The following is a 13,454-nucleotide window of genomic DNA, read 5'->3' as shown; positions in this document are numbered from 1 at the left end:
ATAATGATGAAGGAGAGGGCGAACACTGTAAAGACAAGGGCTGTAACATTATCCATCATCACTGAACCAGGGTCTAAGGCACTCAATGAATATATGTTGAATGAATAAATAAATCAGTGGATGGATGGATGGATGGATGGATGGATGGATGGATGGACTGGATATTGGATAAAATAGGATTGAAGCAACTACATAGTATGGAAAAGAAAATTGCAGCTTATTGAATTCTGGCTCCCATAAAATACCACCAAGACAATATGTTGATAAAGGAAAGCTCATGGGTAAGAGACAGCACTACCCTGGCAGTCATAATGTCTGGGTGGGACAGGTAAATTCAGGGTGTTTATGATGTGTGAGTCTGTTTTAAGGCAGCTGTTTAAGCATGGGGCAGACTAAGATTGAATAGGATTATTATATCATCCAGGATCATAGAGACAGCAAGGTGAGTTAACAGTCATTGGATGCAATCTACCAAAGTTAAGAAGTTTTAAGTAAGTTTGGGGGAAATTCCTAAAATAAACACTAAAGTTATTTGCAATGTTTATATTTCTGGGCAAGTGTTTCCTGCCATAGTGAAATCATGTTGGTTGATACGGTTTGGATCTGTGTCTCCACCCAAATTTCATGTTGAATTGTAATCCCCAATATTGGAAGTGGGCCCAGCAGAAGGTGATTGGATCATGGGGTTGATCCTTCATGAATGGCTTAACACCTTCCCCTCCATGCTGTTCTTGTGATGGTGAGTGAGTTCTCACGAGATCTGGTTGTTTAAAAGTGTTTGGCAGCTCCTCCATCAGTTCCTCCTGCTCCAGCCATGTAAGACGTGCCTGCTTCTCCTTCACCCTGCATCATGATTGTAAGTTTTCTGAGGCCTCCCCAGAAGCAGAAGCCACTATGTTTCCTGTACAGCCTGTGGAACCATGAACCAATTAAACATCTTTTCTTTATAGGTTGCCCCATCTCAGGCATTTTTTATAGCAATGTGAGAACAGACAAATATGTTGGTAAAGACAGTGGAATAGTAAAGTCATGTTGTGAAGACTGCATGATATTAGTCATGTAATGCAGACATGAGGAAGCTTATACAGGTTTCATTGGCTTCAGTCCTCAAGCAAAAGGCCTTAAGTAAACTATTCTCCTTCCACAGTGTGGCACATACAGAAGAGTAAACCACATTTGTCCACAGAAAGTCAAGCAAACAAGCAGAGGTTACAGTAAGCTGAGATTGCGCCACTGCACTCTGGCCTAGGTGACAAGAGCGAGACTCCATCTCAAAAAAACCACAAACAAACAAACAAAAGAACAAAAACAAAAAACATATATTAGTAACAATGAGAGGTGGGGAAGGGAATGAAAAGGTAGGCAAGGCATAGCCCTGTCCGAAGAAACCTAATAAAAATGAGATTGCTTGTCACCTTGGCCACTTGCACCTTTGATGATCAACCCTTGATCTGGGCTTTACTGAGCAAAAAGAGTGCCCTTGTTGCAAGCCAAACCAAACCAGTCACCTCAAGATGAGCTTCCAGAGCCTGGAGTTACCTCTTGCTTGCAGCAAAAATATACACATTCACTCGTGGCCTTCAGCTCCTTCACCTCTGGGTGGTCACTCAACAGGAGGGTGGAGACTCTGCCTGCTGGCAGAGACCAGATCCCAAACAAAACATCCCCCATTAAAGTTATAAGAAACAGTTCTCTAGCTCCAACCCTGTCTACCACTGTTGGTTTAACTAGCCACCGAAAAGCTTCTCCCATCATTTCTGGGACATTTCAAGGGTATTTGTGATTCTCTCAACAACCCCATGGTATGCACTACTTCCTCCAATTCTAACACAGGTTTTCTGAAAGGACAGGCGCTGCCCCTACCTCTGAAAGCCTGGAAGCCCCAGGAAGGTGCTTCACCCCAGTCCTGCCTCCTATTCACATGTCTGTGGCCAAGCAGGACATCAATCCAGCCCCCTTGCTATGCACTTCCTCCCTAAAGAGACAGAAGCCTGAATCACCCCCAGCACCCTAGCGTGGGTGCATGGCATATGTTCTCAGGCACTCCTAAGATCCCCGAGGAAGGTCCAGGTGGACGATGTGTGGCCTTGCTGTGCTAAAAGTTGCCTTTCAGGTTTGGTGCCAGGCCTGGGATCTGCCCCAACAGCCCTCCAGGCAAACCCACATGGAGCCTGAATCCTGGAGATTTCAGTTTGATCTGCAGTTCCTGACATACCTGAAGTGTAGGGCCTGGGGTGCTGCAGCCAAGAAATCACAATACATCTCCAGTCCTGATCCCTTCTGCTTTAATGCGCTAGGACTACAGATACCAGAGGCACAAGCCTGGCTTGAGAGCCTGCAGCATAAAACAGTACAATGTTCCAATTACTGCCTTTCAGGGTTTTAGAGTCAAACCACTCTTGGTTTAATAAGGTAGTGAACAGATCAGCTTTTTCAAAAAAAAAAATTTTAACTGATATATATTACCTTTGGAAAATGTGCCAAAATAATGCCCCCTAATGGGGGTCCTTCACCACCACAATCTGTTTTCACATTGCCAACCCTTTGTTACAAGTAAGGGGTCCTGATCCAGACCCCAAGAGGGGTTCTTGGATCTCACCCAAGAAAAAATTCAGGGTGAGTCCATAGAGAAAAGTGAAAGTTTATTAAGAAAGTAAAGGAATGAAGAATGGCTACTCTATAGGCAGAGCTGCCTCCGGAGGCTGCTGGTTTCCCATTTTTTATGGTTCTTTCTGGATTATACGCTAAACAATGGGTGGATTATTCATGCCTCCCCTTTTTAGACCATATAGGGTAACTTCCTGATGTTGCCATGGTATTTGTAAACTGTCATGGCGCTGGTGGGAGTGTAGCAGTGAGGACAACCAGAGGGCACTCTCGTCGCCATCTTGGTTTTGGTGGATTTGGGCCAGCTTCTCTATTGCAACCTGTTTTATTAGCAAGATCTTTATGACCTGTATCTTGAGCGGACCTCCTACCTCATCCTATGCCTTAGAATGCCTTAACCATCTGGGAATGCAGCCCAGTAGATCTCAGCCTCATTTTACCCAGCCCCTATTCAGGATGGGGTTGCTCTGGTTCAAATGCCTCTGATACCTCCACCATTCCCAAAAGCCTCCTTTGTCAAAAATGCACATCTACCAATAAGAACTAACATTTACTGAACACGTTCTGGGTGTCGGGCTTGGCCATGTGATCTCATTTCATTCTTACAACAACTCTGTAAGAGAAATATTATCTCCCCTTTGCAAAACAGAGAGCATGGTCGGGGGGTTAAGTGACTTCCCAAGATCACAGGCTAGTTCGTGGGGTAAGATTCTTCCTTATCCACATGCTGTCAGGATCCAGACGAGATGTTTATCCTCCTATACCCCAGCTTGAATTCCGAGGAACCACTGAGCAGGCTTCAAATGTAGGTACAGTGAGCTGATTTGTAATAATAACAGCCAATATCCAAGAACGTACCACGTGCCAGGTAATGTACATAGAGTCTTTCATTTGCCAACTCAATAAGATATATATGTCTATAGCTTGATATTACAGTCTGGTCTTTGTTAGAAAAGAAATGATTTGGTGTCCCGACCTGCAGGACAGTCGAACAGACCCTGGAAGGGGGAGTGGGAATGGAGCAGACAAGAAAACACGAGAAATGGAGACAAGACAAATAGCCTGATCAAGTCTCGTTTATTGAGTGTAGGGTCATGCCTTATATAGGCTGGCAGGGGAAGAGGTTGGGCCAGGGCGGTGACGGGGGGCCGGGTCTTCTCAAATTACAATCGCGCATGCGCCGTGGGTTTGTACTTTTCCCGGGCGCGGGATCGCGCCTGCGCCCTGGGCTGCATATCTTCCTGGGCGGGAAAATGTTTGCGCGCGCGGGAAAGGTTGGCGCGCGCGGGAAAGGTTGGCGCGCGCGGGAACAGTTTTGTAAATAAAGAACCCGGGAATGTGCCCTCTTGTCTCCGCTTTGCGGAGATCAAGCAACAGAGGTCGGCTAATTCCAGGCCTCATGGCTCCGGACAACAGTGAGCCCCGACTGTCTCCGTGGGATTTAGAAAAAGGCGCCCGTGTGGGCAGACTCAGCCTGTGCAAGGCATGAGGTGTATATAACCACACATCAAACCACATTTAATAGTTTAAGCAACTACTCATTCAACAAAGATTTACTGAGGTCCTACTATGTGACAGGCATCATGCTAAATATAGGAAACCCAGTACTGTCAGTGTTAAGAAACCTGAATCAGCCAAAACTAACACCAGAGCCAACACTGGACGTGGTTGGCTAAACCAGTCAGGAAATGATCTTTTGGATCAGGAATAAGGGACAGCTATAAAGGGTTTGAGGTTCTTGTGTTGCTCTTGAGCATATGTGTGTGTGTGTTTGACTCTATAATATGGATCCTGGCTCTGCATGTCATTCCAATAGGGGCAGTGATGCATCGTGATTCAGAATATAGGCTTTACCTTCAATTTTTCCCACAGGTGAAATGTACTGTGTAGGAGCAGCAGACAAGAGGTTGTGATGGAAATTCAGAGCAATACTGGGTGTAAAGCACTTAACACAATCCCTGGTACATAGCCAGGGGTACCTGCTGGTAGTAGTGGGGTGGTAGTAATTCTTATTTAAGATGGTAAAGCAATTAAAATGTTTAGAGAATGGCTAGATTCTTTCAAGCAATTGTTTGCTACTTGGCTGCATGGGGTGTGTGTGTAAATCAGCAAGCCAGCCTCTGCTGTGGTGACAGCTCACACTGGGTGACACTCGCAGGCTTCTGGCTGGTTGGCCAGGGAAAGCAAGGTGGTTAAGAAAAGAGATGCTCAGCCTAGGAAATGGAGAAAGCTATTAGACTGTACTCAGCTCTGGGTCCCCTGGTCCCTGGCTGGGTGGACAGAGGGAGTCCTCAGCAGCACCAACTCTGATCCAGTTCCCTTCTCATCCTCCTCTCTGCCCCTAGCTGCAACCATGGAAAATGTGTAGCAACCGGGACATCATACATGTGCAAGTGTGCCGAGGGCTATGGAGGGGCCTTGTGTGACAACAAGAATGACTCTGCCAATGCCTGCTCAGCCTTCAAGTGTCACCATGGGCAGTGCCACATCTCAGACCAAGGGGAGCCCTACTGCCTGTGCCAGCCCGGCTTTAGCGGCGAGCACTGCCAACAAGGTGGGTCTACTGTGCCTGTGGGAGGGAGGAAGTGGGGGTCAGAGTTGGACTTCATATCCAGATCACCTCAGTTCCAGTTATGGCTATGCCACTTAAAGGCTGCATGACCTTGGTTCAGTCACTTTGTGAGCCTCAATTTCCTCAACTTGAAAACGGAGGCAATGCTACACCTTCCTGTATCAGTTATCTAGTGCTGCATAACAAGTTAGTCCCAAACCATAGCAGCTCGAAACCACAAAAAACATTGTTTTAGCCCACATTTTTCCTGTGGATTGGGAATTCAGAAAGAGCCTAGCTGGGATCTCTCAGGGTTGCATTCGACACAGCCAGGGCTGCAGTTCTCTGTAAGCTAACCCGAGGCAGCAGGATCTGCTTCCAATGTGCTGCACTCCCATGGTGCTGGGTGTTGGTGGGAGGTCCCAGTTCTGCCCTGCAGCTCTGCATGAGTCACTACATAGGCTCTTTGAGGGTCCTTGCGCCAGGGCAGTTGGCATGTCCCAGAGTGAACAGTCCAGGACAGAGCAAGCCACATGTCTTATGTGACCTACAATTGGAAGTCACTCATGCCGTCATTTCCAACACACTGCATTGTTATGTCAGTCAGGTGCATTCAGTGAGGGAGGGGACCACATAAAGGGCATCAGTACCAGAAGGGGGCAGTCACTGGGGGCAATCTTGGAGGCTGGCTACTGTGCTTCCTTATAGGGTTGTTGGAAGGAGTATGTGAGATGGAAAGTCAGAAGCAACATTGTCACAATGAAGGCCAAGCTGTCATTTAGAATCTGCATGACCTTGACCAGCCTGGCCAACATGGTGAAACCCTGTCTCTACTAAAAATACAAAAATTAGCTGGGCATCATGGTGGTCGCCTGTAATCCCAGCTACTCTGGAGGCTGAGGCAAGAGAATCATTTGAACCCGGGAGGCGGAGGTTACAGTCAGCCAAGATCAACCTGGGTGACAGAGTGAGACCCTGTCTCAAATCTGCATGACGTTGAACAGCATACTTGTGATTCACTTCCTCATCTAGATAGGGCCAGGAGTGGTGGCTCACACCTGGAATCCTAGCATTTTGGGAGGCCAAGGTACAAGGATCACATGAGCTCAGGAGCTTGAAGCTGCCATGAATGTACCACTGCACTCCAGCCCAGGTGACAGAGACAGACCCTGTCTCCGAGAAAAAACAAAAGTGCAGATAACTCATACTGCCAAAGTTAAGATTCTCAAGCATGGACTTTTTAAAGATGAAACAAGTATAGAAAATGGTCCTCAGTGGACCTCTGCAGGGAGAACACATGAGTAGTCTAGATGGTTTTTTTCCTCCTCTTTTCCAGCTGTTGGCCCTTGAGATGCCATGCCTTCAAAACTAATGAAACCCTAACCACTCAGCGTGGCCCCCTGACATTGACCAGCACCATTGACATCACCTGGGAGTCACTTAGAAATGCAGGCTCCCAGGCCCCACCCCAGCCCTTTTGAGTCAGAACCTGCGTTTTGCAATGATTCGCATATGTATCCAAGCAGAGGACATTGCTCCACAGCCTCCATCCAACCCTCCTGCCCTTACTGGGTCAGCAGAAACCAGTTCTTTGGTCTGACCTAGTCAGAACCATCAAATTACTCATCTCGGTTAGTGGCCCCTTTATCATGTAATTTTGAGGTGAGCTCAACAAAGGAAAATTATATTAATATTAAAAAAGTTGTCTTACCTTGGGGAGTCTTTCTCCTGCATGGACACTGAGAAGTTTTGCTCCCTGCCACCAGGATGCCAGGCAGTCCACCCCCTCCCTTGAGGACTTTTCCACATTTTATACCTATACGAAATACTATTCTTAACCAAAACTCATTTTTAAAATGTTATTAAATAACTTATTTTGAAATAATTTCAGACTTATAGAAAAACTGTCAGGACAGTATAAACAGCTTAATCCCTTCCCCTCAGTCATTAGCATGTTGCCCCATCTACACTCCCCTTCTCTTCCCATGTTACACATATGCACAGTCAACCTCTTTCTAATCCTTTTAACAATCTCATAATTTTAAAGACTTTTAAGAACACCTGAAGCTTTAAAATGCATAAAGCCCTTTCTCCTTCACAATCTCCCCTGGTGCTCGTAACAGCCTGGGAATTGCTGGAAGGACAGGAAAACATGTTAACCATTTTTCAGACATGGAAACTGTGACTTGCTTGTCAAGGGTCAAGGGTCACGGCTCCCTTCCTCAAGTGCCTTGCTGCAGACATTCTCCCACTGTAGTGAGGACAGTAAAGGGGTGGAAATGAAAAGGTGGGTCAGGGTCCAGAGTGTTTAAGCAGATACAAGGGTGCCCTTTCCCGCCCTGCAGTTATTTCTAGGCCTTCTGGAAAAGCTCATCCCAAAGCCTCATTAACACCTGCTTCTTATTCAGATATCAACTCCGGCTCATTTCCTAGAGAAGCCTCCCTGGCCCCTGGGCCAGGTCAAATACCTTTTACATACAAATGTCTTACAGCATACAAAAACATATACTGTATGTTCTTGTATGAACATCTTCCCTTTCTTTATAGCATCTACCTCAGTTTCTTATTAAATATATTCACTTAAATAGTATCTAGACTCTAGGCTGAGAGAGACAGACTACTGGGAGTGGTGGTGACTGGGGCAAAGTGCCCCATCTAAAGCACTCAGCTTCAGCCATCACTGCAGCACAGGGTTGCAGGCTCAGCTCTGCCAGACCTCCTGGTTTTCAAGGAAGGCAGAAATCCAGATTTTCAGGTAAAATCTCCTGCTTTTTTAATGTTGGCATTTAATTTTTAGGGATATGTAGGGTAATCAAAATTGGTCTGGGGACAGGATTTGGCCCACAGTCTACCAGTTTGCTTCATCTAGTATTAGTTTTGACTTTAAGTTTCTTCAAGGAAGGGACAAGCCTGTTTTTGTCATCTTTATATCCTCAGGGCTTAGGTGTAAGCCTAGCAGAGAGCCTAGTACAGGAAAGGTACCTGTTTGTAAAACAGATGGGTGGACAGAGGGGAGGGTGGGCAGATGGATGAGTGAATACATTCTTATGGTCTTCAGAGCACAAGTATTTCAAAGCAGCCTACCTGGGAACTGCTTACGGTCCTGCTGGCCGCCTAGACCACCAATGCCCTGACTTTTATGCCCTCTGCAGAGAATCCGTGCCTGGGACAAGTAGTCCGAGAGGTGATCCGCCGCCAGAAAGGTTATGCATCATGCGCCACAGCCTCCAAGGTGCCCATCATGGAATGTCATGGGGGCTGTGGGCCCCAGTGCTGCCAGCCCACCCGCAGCAAGCGACGGAAATACGTCTTCCAGTGCACGGACGGCTCCTCGTTTGTAGAAGAGGTGGAGAGACATTTAGAGTGTGGCTGCCTCGGGTGTTCCTAAGCCCTTGCCCGCCTGCCTGCCTGCCACCTCTCGGACTCCAGTTTGGTGGGGTTGGGACAGCCGTGTGGAACCCCCTGGTGATTCAGCATGAAGGATATGAAGCTGGAGAGGAAGCTAAAGAAGAAGAGAATATTAAGTATATTGTAAAATAAACAAAAAAATAGAACTTATTTTTATTATGGAAAGTGACTATTTTCATCTTTTATTATATAAATATATCACACCATCTGAGTATATGTACCATATAGTGAGTTATTTTACCAAGTTTTGTGTTGTATTTGTTGTTTTTATAAACAGCTGTTTAAAAGTTTAAGGGAAAAAAAGACTAATAAAAATGCTTTAAAACAAAAGGATAAGAATAAAGAATGATAGCCTGAGGAAGGAGGAAGACATTTTCATGTTTATGAAACGTTATTATGTCGGCAGTAAACCAAGAGCTGCTCATTGAGATCAGAAAAAGGAATAAGAGGAAGAGAGAGAAGGAAAAGATCTTTGTTTCTTGTTTTTTAACTCCCTTTTTTTCCCTCCCCTAAAATTATCCAGCTTTTCGGAGTCCTGGATGTCAGTGCCCAAGATGCCCAGTTCTTCCAGGAAAAGCTGCTGAGCCCTGGCCTTCTCAGTCTCACTGCCACGCAAAAATATTGCTGCCCCTGTCTGTCCCAGACCCCCCTTCAGGGTCTGAACCCACTGGGGGCCACCTCTTCTCCTTCCTGGCTGGCCCTGGCTTCCAATCGAGGACTGACTATTGAAGTCTGCTGCAGGTTTCATCTGGAACTCTTAACAAATTTTAAAACAGCTGCTATTTTTCCTGCTCCTCCCCAGAAGAGGGGTCTTCCTAGAGGAGGTGAGGGAAGAGAATATCATGCTGTCTCCTCAGGACCCATGCACTGACCCCCTCTCCTCCTTCCAGGTAATTTTTCATTGGAATGTATCCCAGGAGAGAAGGTAGCCCTTCTGGGAAGCGGAAGACTGGGAGCCAAGCCTGCCCACAGCACTAGTAGATGTCCAACTCTAGAAGGTTCTTGGAGGCTCTTGCTGTAAGACAGGCCTCTGCCACCTGATCCTCCAGGTCACCATCATGATGACAGAGACCCCTTGCCCATCTGTGACACTTTCCAATGCATATCCAAACTCTACCTTATTTTAACTCAACCCCTGCCTCCCTGGGAAGGATAAGGGAGTAAAGCCCGGTTCACTAAGAAGGAAGTTTAGGCCCTCACGGGCCCTGGAACTTGCCTTAAGCCACACACAAGTGGAGGAGCCAGACCGGAAGTCCAGACCCAAAGCTTGAGATTCTCTCTCTAGAATGGGTGAGCACAGGTGATTCAGGCAGCTTAAATCCATCAGAGCAGCCCTGCCAGAAAAGGAAAGATGATGTTTTTTCCTGTTCTTGTTCTGCCTTGTTCACTCCTCTTTCTCCCTCCCCAGTATCTGGAAAGATTCTAGAGACCAGGGCTTATGCATCAAGGGCAGCCTCTCCAGCCTTTGCCTCCATTCCTGAAGGGGACTTCCCTGCCCCTGTTTCTTTCCAAGTCTCTCCCTCCCTCCCTCCCATTTGCCCCCTTCCACCCTGTCAGGTTAGCCACGTATCTTCCAGGGTTCAGCTGTTCACACCAGTTCCCTGGCTCTCATCATCCATCCCTCCTTCCCCCAGGTGCCTCCACTATAGGAGTTTCAGGGAGAAGAGTTTGGAAGTCATTGGACCTTTCAGCCCTCAGGGTCCCTAGAGGAGCCTAGTTGCTCTGTGAAGACCAATGGTGGGCCAAAGACTCAGGGAATAATGAAGGGAGAAAGAAAAGAAACGAAGATGGAGAAACATGAGGCAAGTGGAAGAAGGACGGAAAGAAGGGAGGGAGGGAGGGGATGAAGAGAAAGGAGAGAGGGATATAGCTGAGGAATAAATTTATCTAAAAATATGCATGTGAATCTCCATTATGTTCCAGGTACTATGCCTTATGATGGCTTTGTTTTTTGTTGTCATTTGAGACAGGGTCTCGCTCTGTCACCCAGGCTGGAGTAGAGTGGTTCAATCATAGCTCACTGCAGCCTCAACCTCCTCGGCTCAAGCCAACTTCCTGCCTCAGAGTCCCAAAATGCTGGGATTACAGGTGTGAGCCACTATGCTCAGCCTGTTTCAAACATTATAATAATAGCAGATTTATTTAGTACTTTATTATACATCAGATACCACTCTAATTGTGAAATAGATATATATTCATTTAATTATCAAAACAACCATGTAGTTAAAACACTATTAACTCGTTTTACAGTTGAGTAGACTGAGACACAGAGAAGTTAAAGAACTTGCCCAAGAGTAAATGTCTAATAAACTGTAGAGCCAGGATCTGGGCCCAGGCTGTCTGACTCCAGAACTTGCTCACTCAACCACTAAGCCATCCTACTTCTCGTGGGAAACGAACATGTCCTGCCTTTGAGGATCCTACAGCCTGTGACAAAAACAGTCATAAAAATGGACAATTGCCTTATTACACAAGGTGCTCTCAAGTGGCAATATAAACGATGGAAGTGTCTGTCCAGAGGAGGGAATTTCTAGTCCTAGGTCTTCAAGGATGAACAGGAGTTCGCCAGAGGTGGGAAAGGGAATTGAAATTTCCTGGGAGTGGCCTGTTAAAAAGCAATGAGATATGGCAAGGCCTGGCTTGTTTGGGAAAGAGTCAAAATCTAGGGTGGCAAGAGTATGGGAAGTACACGGAGGAGCAAAGAGAAATTGGGTAGATATGAAGGCAGAGTTTTGACCGCAAAGAGCTTTGCATGCTAAACAGGCCACAGGTGCCAGCAGGGTTGTTTGAGGAAGGGAAGAGCAAGACAAGCTCTGGTTTAGGAAGACAGCTGTGGCAGCATAAAGGCCTGAAAGAGGAGACAGAGCTGTCACCCAAAATGGACTTGAGAGCTCCCTGTGGTTTACTTTGTGGGTAGAAAACACTGCCAGCCAGATGGATCACAAATGTCTGTGGTAGCTTAGAAGCTCTGCTCTTGAAGAGGGTCCTGAGATCTGCCCAACACCCTTCCCAACCCCCATCTCCCCCAAGGCAGGTGTATCTGAGCCTCATCCCACCACCAATGCCCCTGCTAGCCTCTCCCCACCCAGCCTGGAGCCTACTCAGCCGGCCCTCTCAAGAGCCCCGCCCAGGGTCACTGGCTTTCTGGGAGGACTCAACAGGCTGCCAGCTTTCCCTCTGCCTTCCCAAGGAACCTGAGACCTCCCTCTGCTCATCACCCCGGGCCCAATCCTGAATCCAGCCCCCGTCAACCAAGACAGCAAAAGGCCCAGGTGTGTCCCTTACAACTTTGAGCCTTCTCCCTCAAGTTTGGAAGCCCTGACTTTAAGAAATGCCAAATGCAAGGACCATTAAGAAAATTCTCCCCCGAAATGAGGTTCCTCTAACAAATGATTAAAACTCTCTCTCCTTGAGCAGTCACATTCTAGAAACAGGACATTCCATGAGGCAGGAAGAGTTCAGTTAATTTGCTCCTGAAAAAGTGTGGTTCAGTGTTTGTGTGGCAATGTACGTGGGCAGAAGAGGCCGCTCATGCTGTGTCCCCCCTGAGCAGGATTCAGGAAAGGGAAAAGAAGGTCTCTTTGACTCAACCAATGGGCCGTATGATGGCCAATGAGATTATGTACTTAAAAGTTATTTGTAAAGTGTAAACTAAAAACCTTAAATGTAAGATGCTGTTGTTATTATTACTGTTGTTATTGCTGTTACGGACATGCCAAAAGGCCCTTGTTAGAAGACGGTTTTGCCTTCTCAATCTCATAGCAAGGAACTCAAGTCTGATGCTTCAAAAAGACAAGAAGAGGGGCAAGAAGAGGGTGAACTCCCAAGCTCAGAGGAAAAAAAAAAAAAAAAAAAGGGAAAAGAGCCCCAGGGTGACCTTCAGGAAAGGCCAGGACCAGGATTGATCTAACCTTTCCCTTTACCAGAAACAAAACTATCACCAGACTGAACCCTAAAGTCAAGCAGTCACCCACTGCCTTTGCTGGGAGCAGAAGCCCATAGTAACAAGTGACCTGCCCCTCAGACTCGAGATCCCAGATAGAGCTGGAGGAGTCGTAGGGCATTAGTGGTAGGCAGGAAAACTGAGGGTCAAACAAATGGAAGAATGCAGTGATCATAGACCAAAAACACACGGATAATTAACCCCAGGTGTCCACCCAGGCCAAAGTTCTTCCTGCTACCGCACAGTGGGTGTCCAGGCAGAGTGAAGCCTGAGTTAGACCCTCTAACACTTTCTTAATGGCCCAGAGGGTGTCCTCTGCCTCGCCGACAGCAGTCTCCTGGTGTACCCTCAGATGATGGGGAAGCTGAGGGCATAGTGTGATTTGGTGGGACTTGTTCATGTTTTGTAGTGTGGGCTCAACAGTGCCAAAGGAAACACTAGAGAAAAGTTAGTGAAACATGCCAGCTAGCAGGACCAGTAAAGGCATAATCGGGCATTTGGCAAAGCTTGTTTTTCTAACTCAGCGATAGGTTCTAATAGGAAATTTTAAAGATGTTTTAAAACAGTGTTACAGTGCCACTTCCCCCGTATGGAATAAATAACATGCATTCTTTTTTCAATATACTGTCATATTCGGATGTCATTAAAATAAATGGATGAGTCACAGAGGAGCTATCAGATGCTCTCATGACTACCATAACTCAGCCCGGCTCTGTGGTGTCTGCTTTGTTTTTACTCCTGATTTTCAAACCCCCTGGAACAAAGATGACTGCACTCATGGGGTCTGGGGAAAGTCTGGTGTGGAATTAGATGAAAGAATCAGTTTCTTGGATCATGAAGTGAGAAAAATGGATCCAGAGCTCCCCAGAACCATCAAAGAGAAGACCCAACACACAGCTTAGGGTCAGCAGAGGATGTGGTCCGTATGGCCACAGAAGGTGCCAA

General features: G+C 46.7%; 1 protein-coding gene across 3 annotated transcripts in view; it reads left to right on the top strand.

Annotated features, from left to right (window-relative positions):
* SLIT3 (slit guidance ligand 3) overlaps positions 1–13,213 on the top strand; it is a 669,050-nt gene extending 655,837 nt beyond the window's left edge. For all 3 annotated transcript variants that reach the window (XM_017849419.1, XM_017849421.1, XM_017849420.1), the window contains 2 exons: positions 4,953–5,161; positions 8,311–13,213. In XM_017849419.1, the coding sequence (XP_017704908.1) occupies positions 4,953–5,161; positions 8,311–8,546 (445 nt within the window). In that variant the 3' untranslated portion in view covers positions 8,547–13,213. The remainder of the gene's footprint in view (positions 1–4,952; positions 5,162–8,310) is intronic.
* The last annotated feature ends 241 nt before the right edge of the window (positions 13,214–13,454 follow it).

This window comes from Rhinopithecus bieti, unplaced genomic scaffold (assembly GCF_001698545.2).
Source record: "Rhinopithecus bieti isolate Rb0 unplaced genomic scaffold, ASM169854v2 scaffold_30732, whole genome shotgun sequence".
NCBI classification, from domain to species: Eukaryota; Metazoa; Chordata; class Mammalia; order Primates; family Cercopithecidae; genus Rhinopithecus; species Rhinopithecus bieti.
The sequence above is the reverse complement of the archived record's forward strand: the minus strand, read 5'-3'. Positions and strand labels throughout refer to the sequence as shown.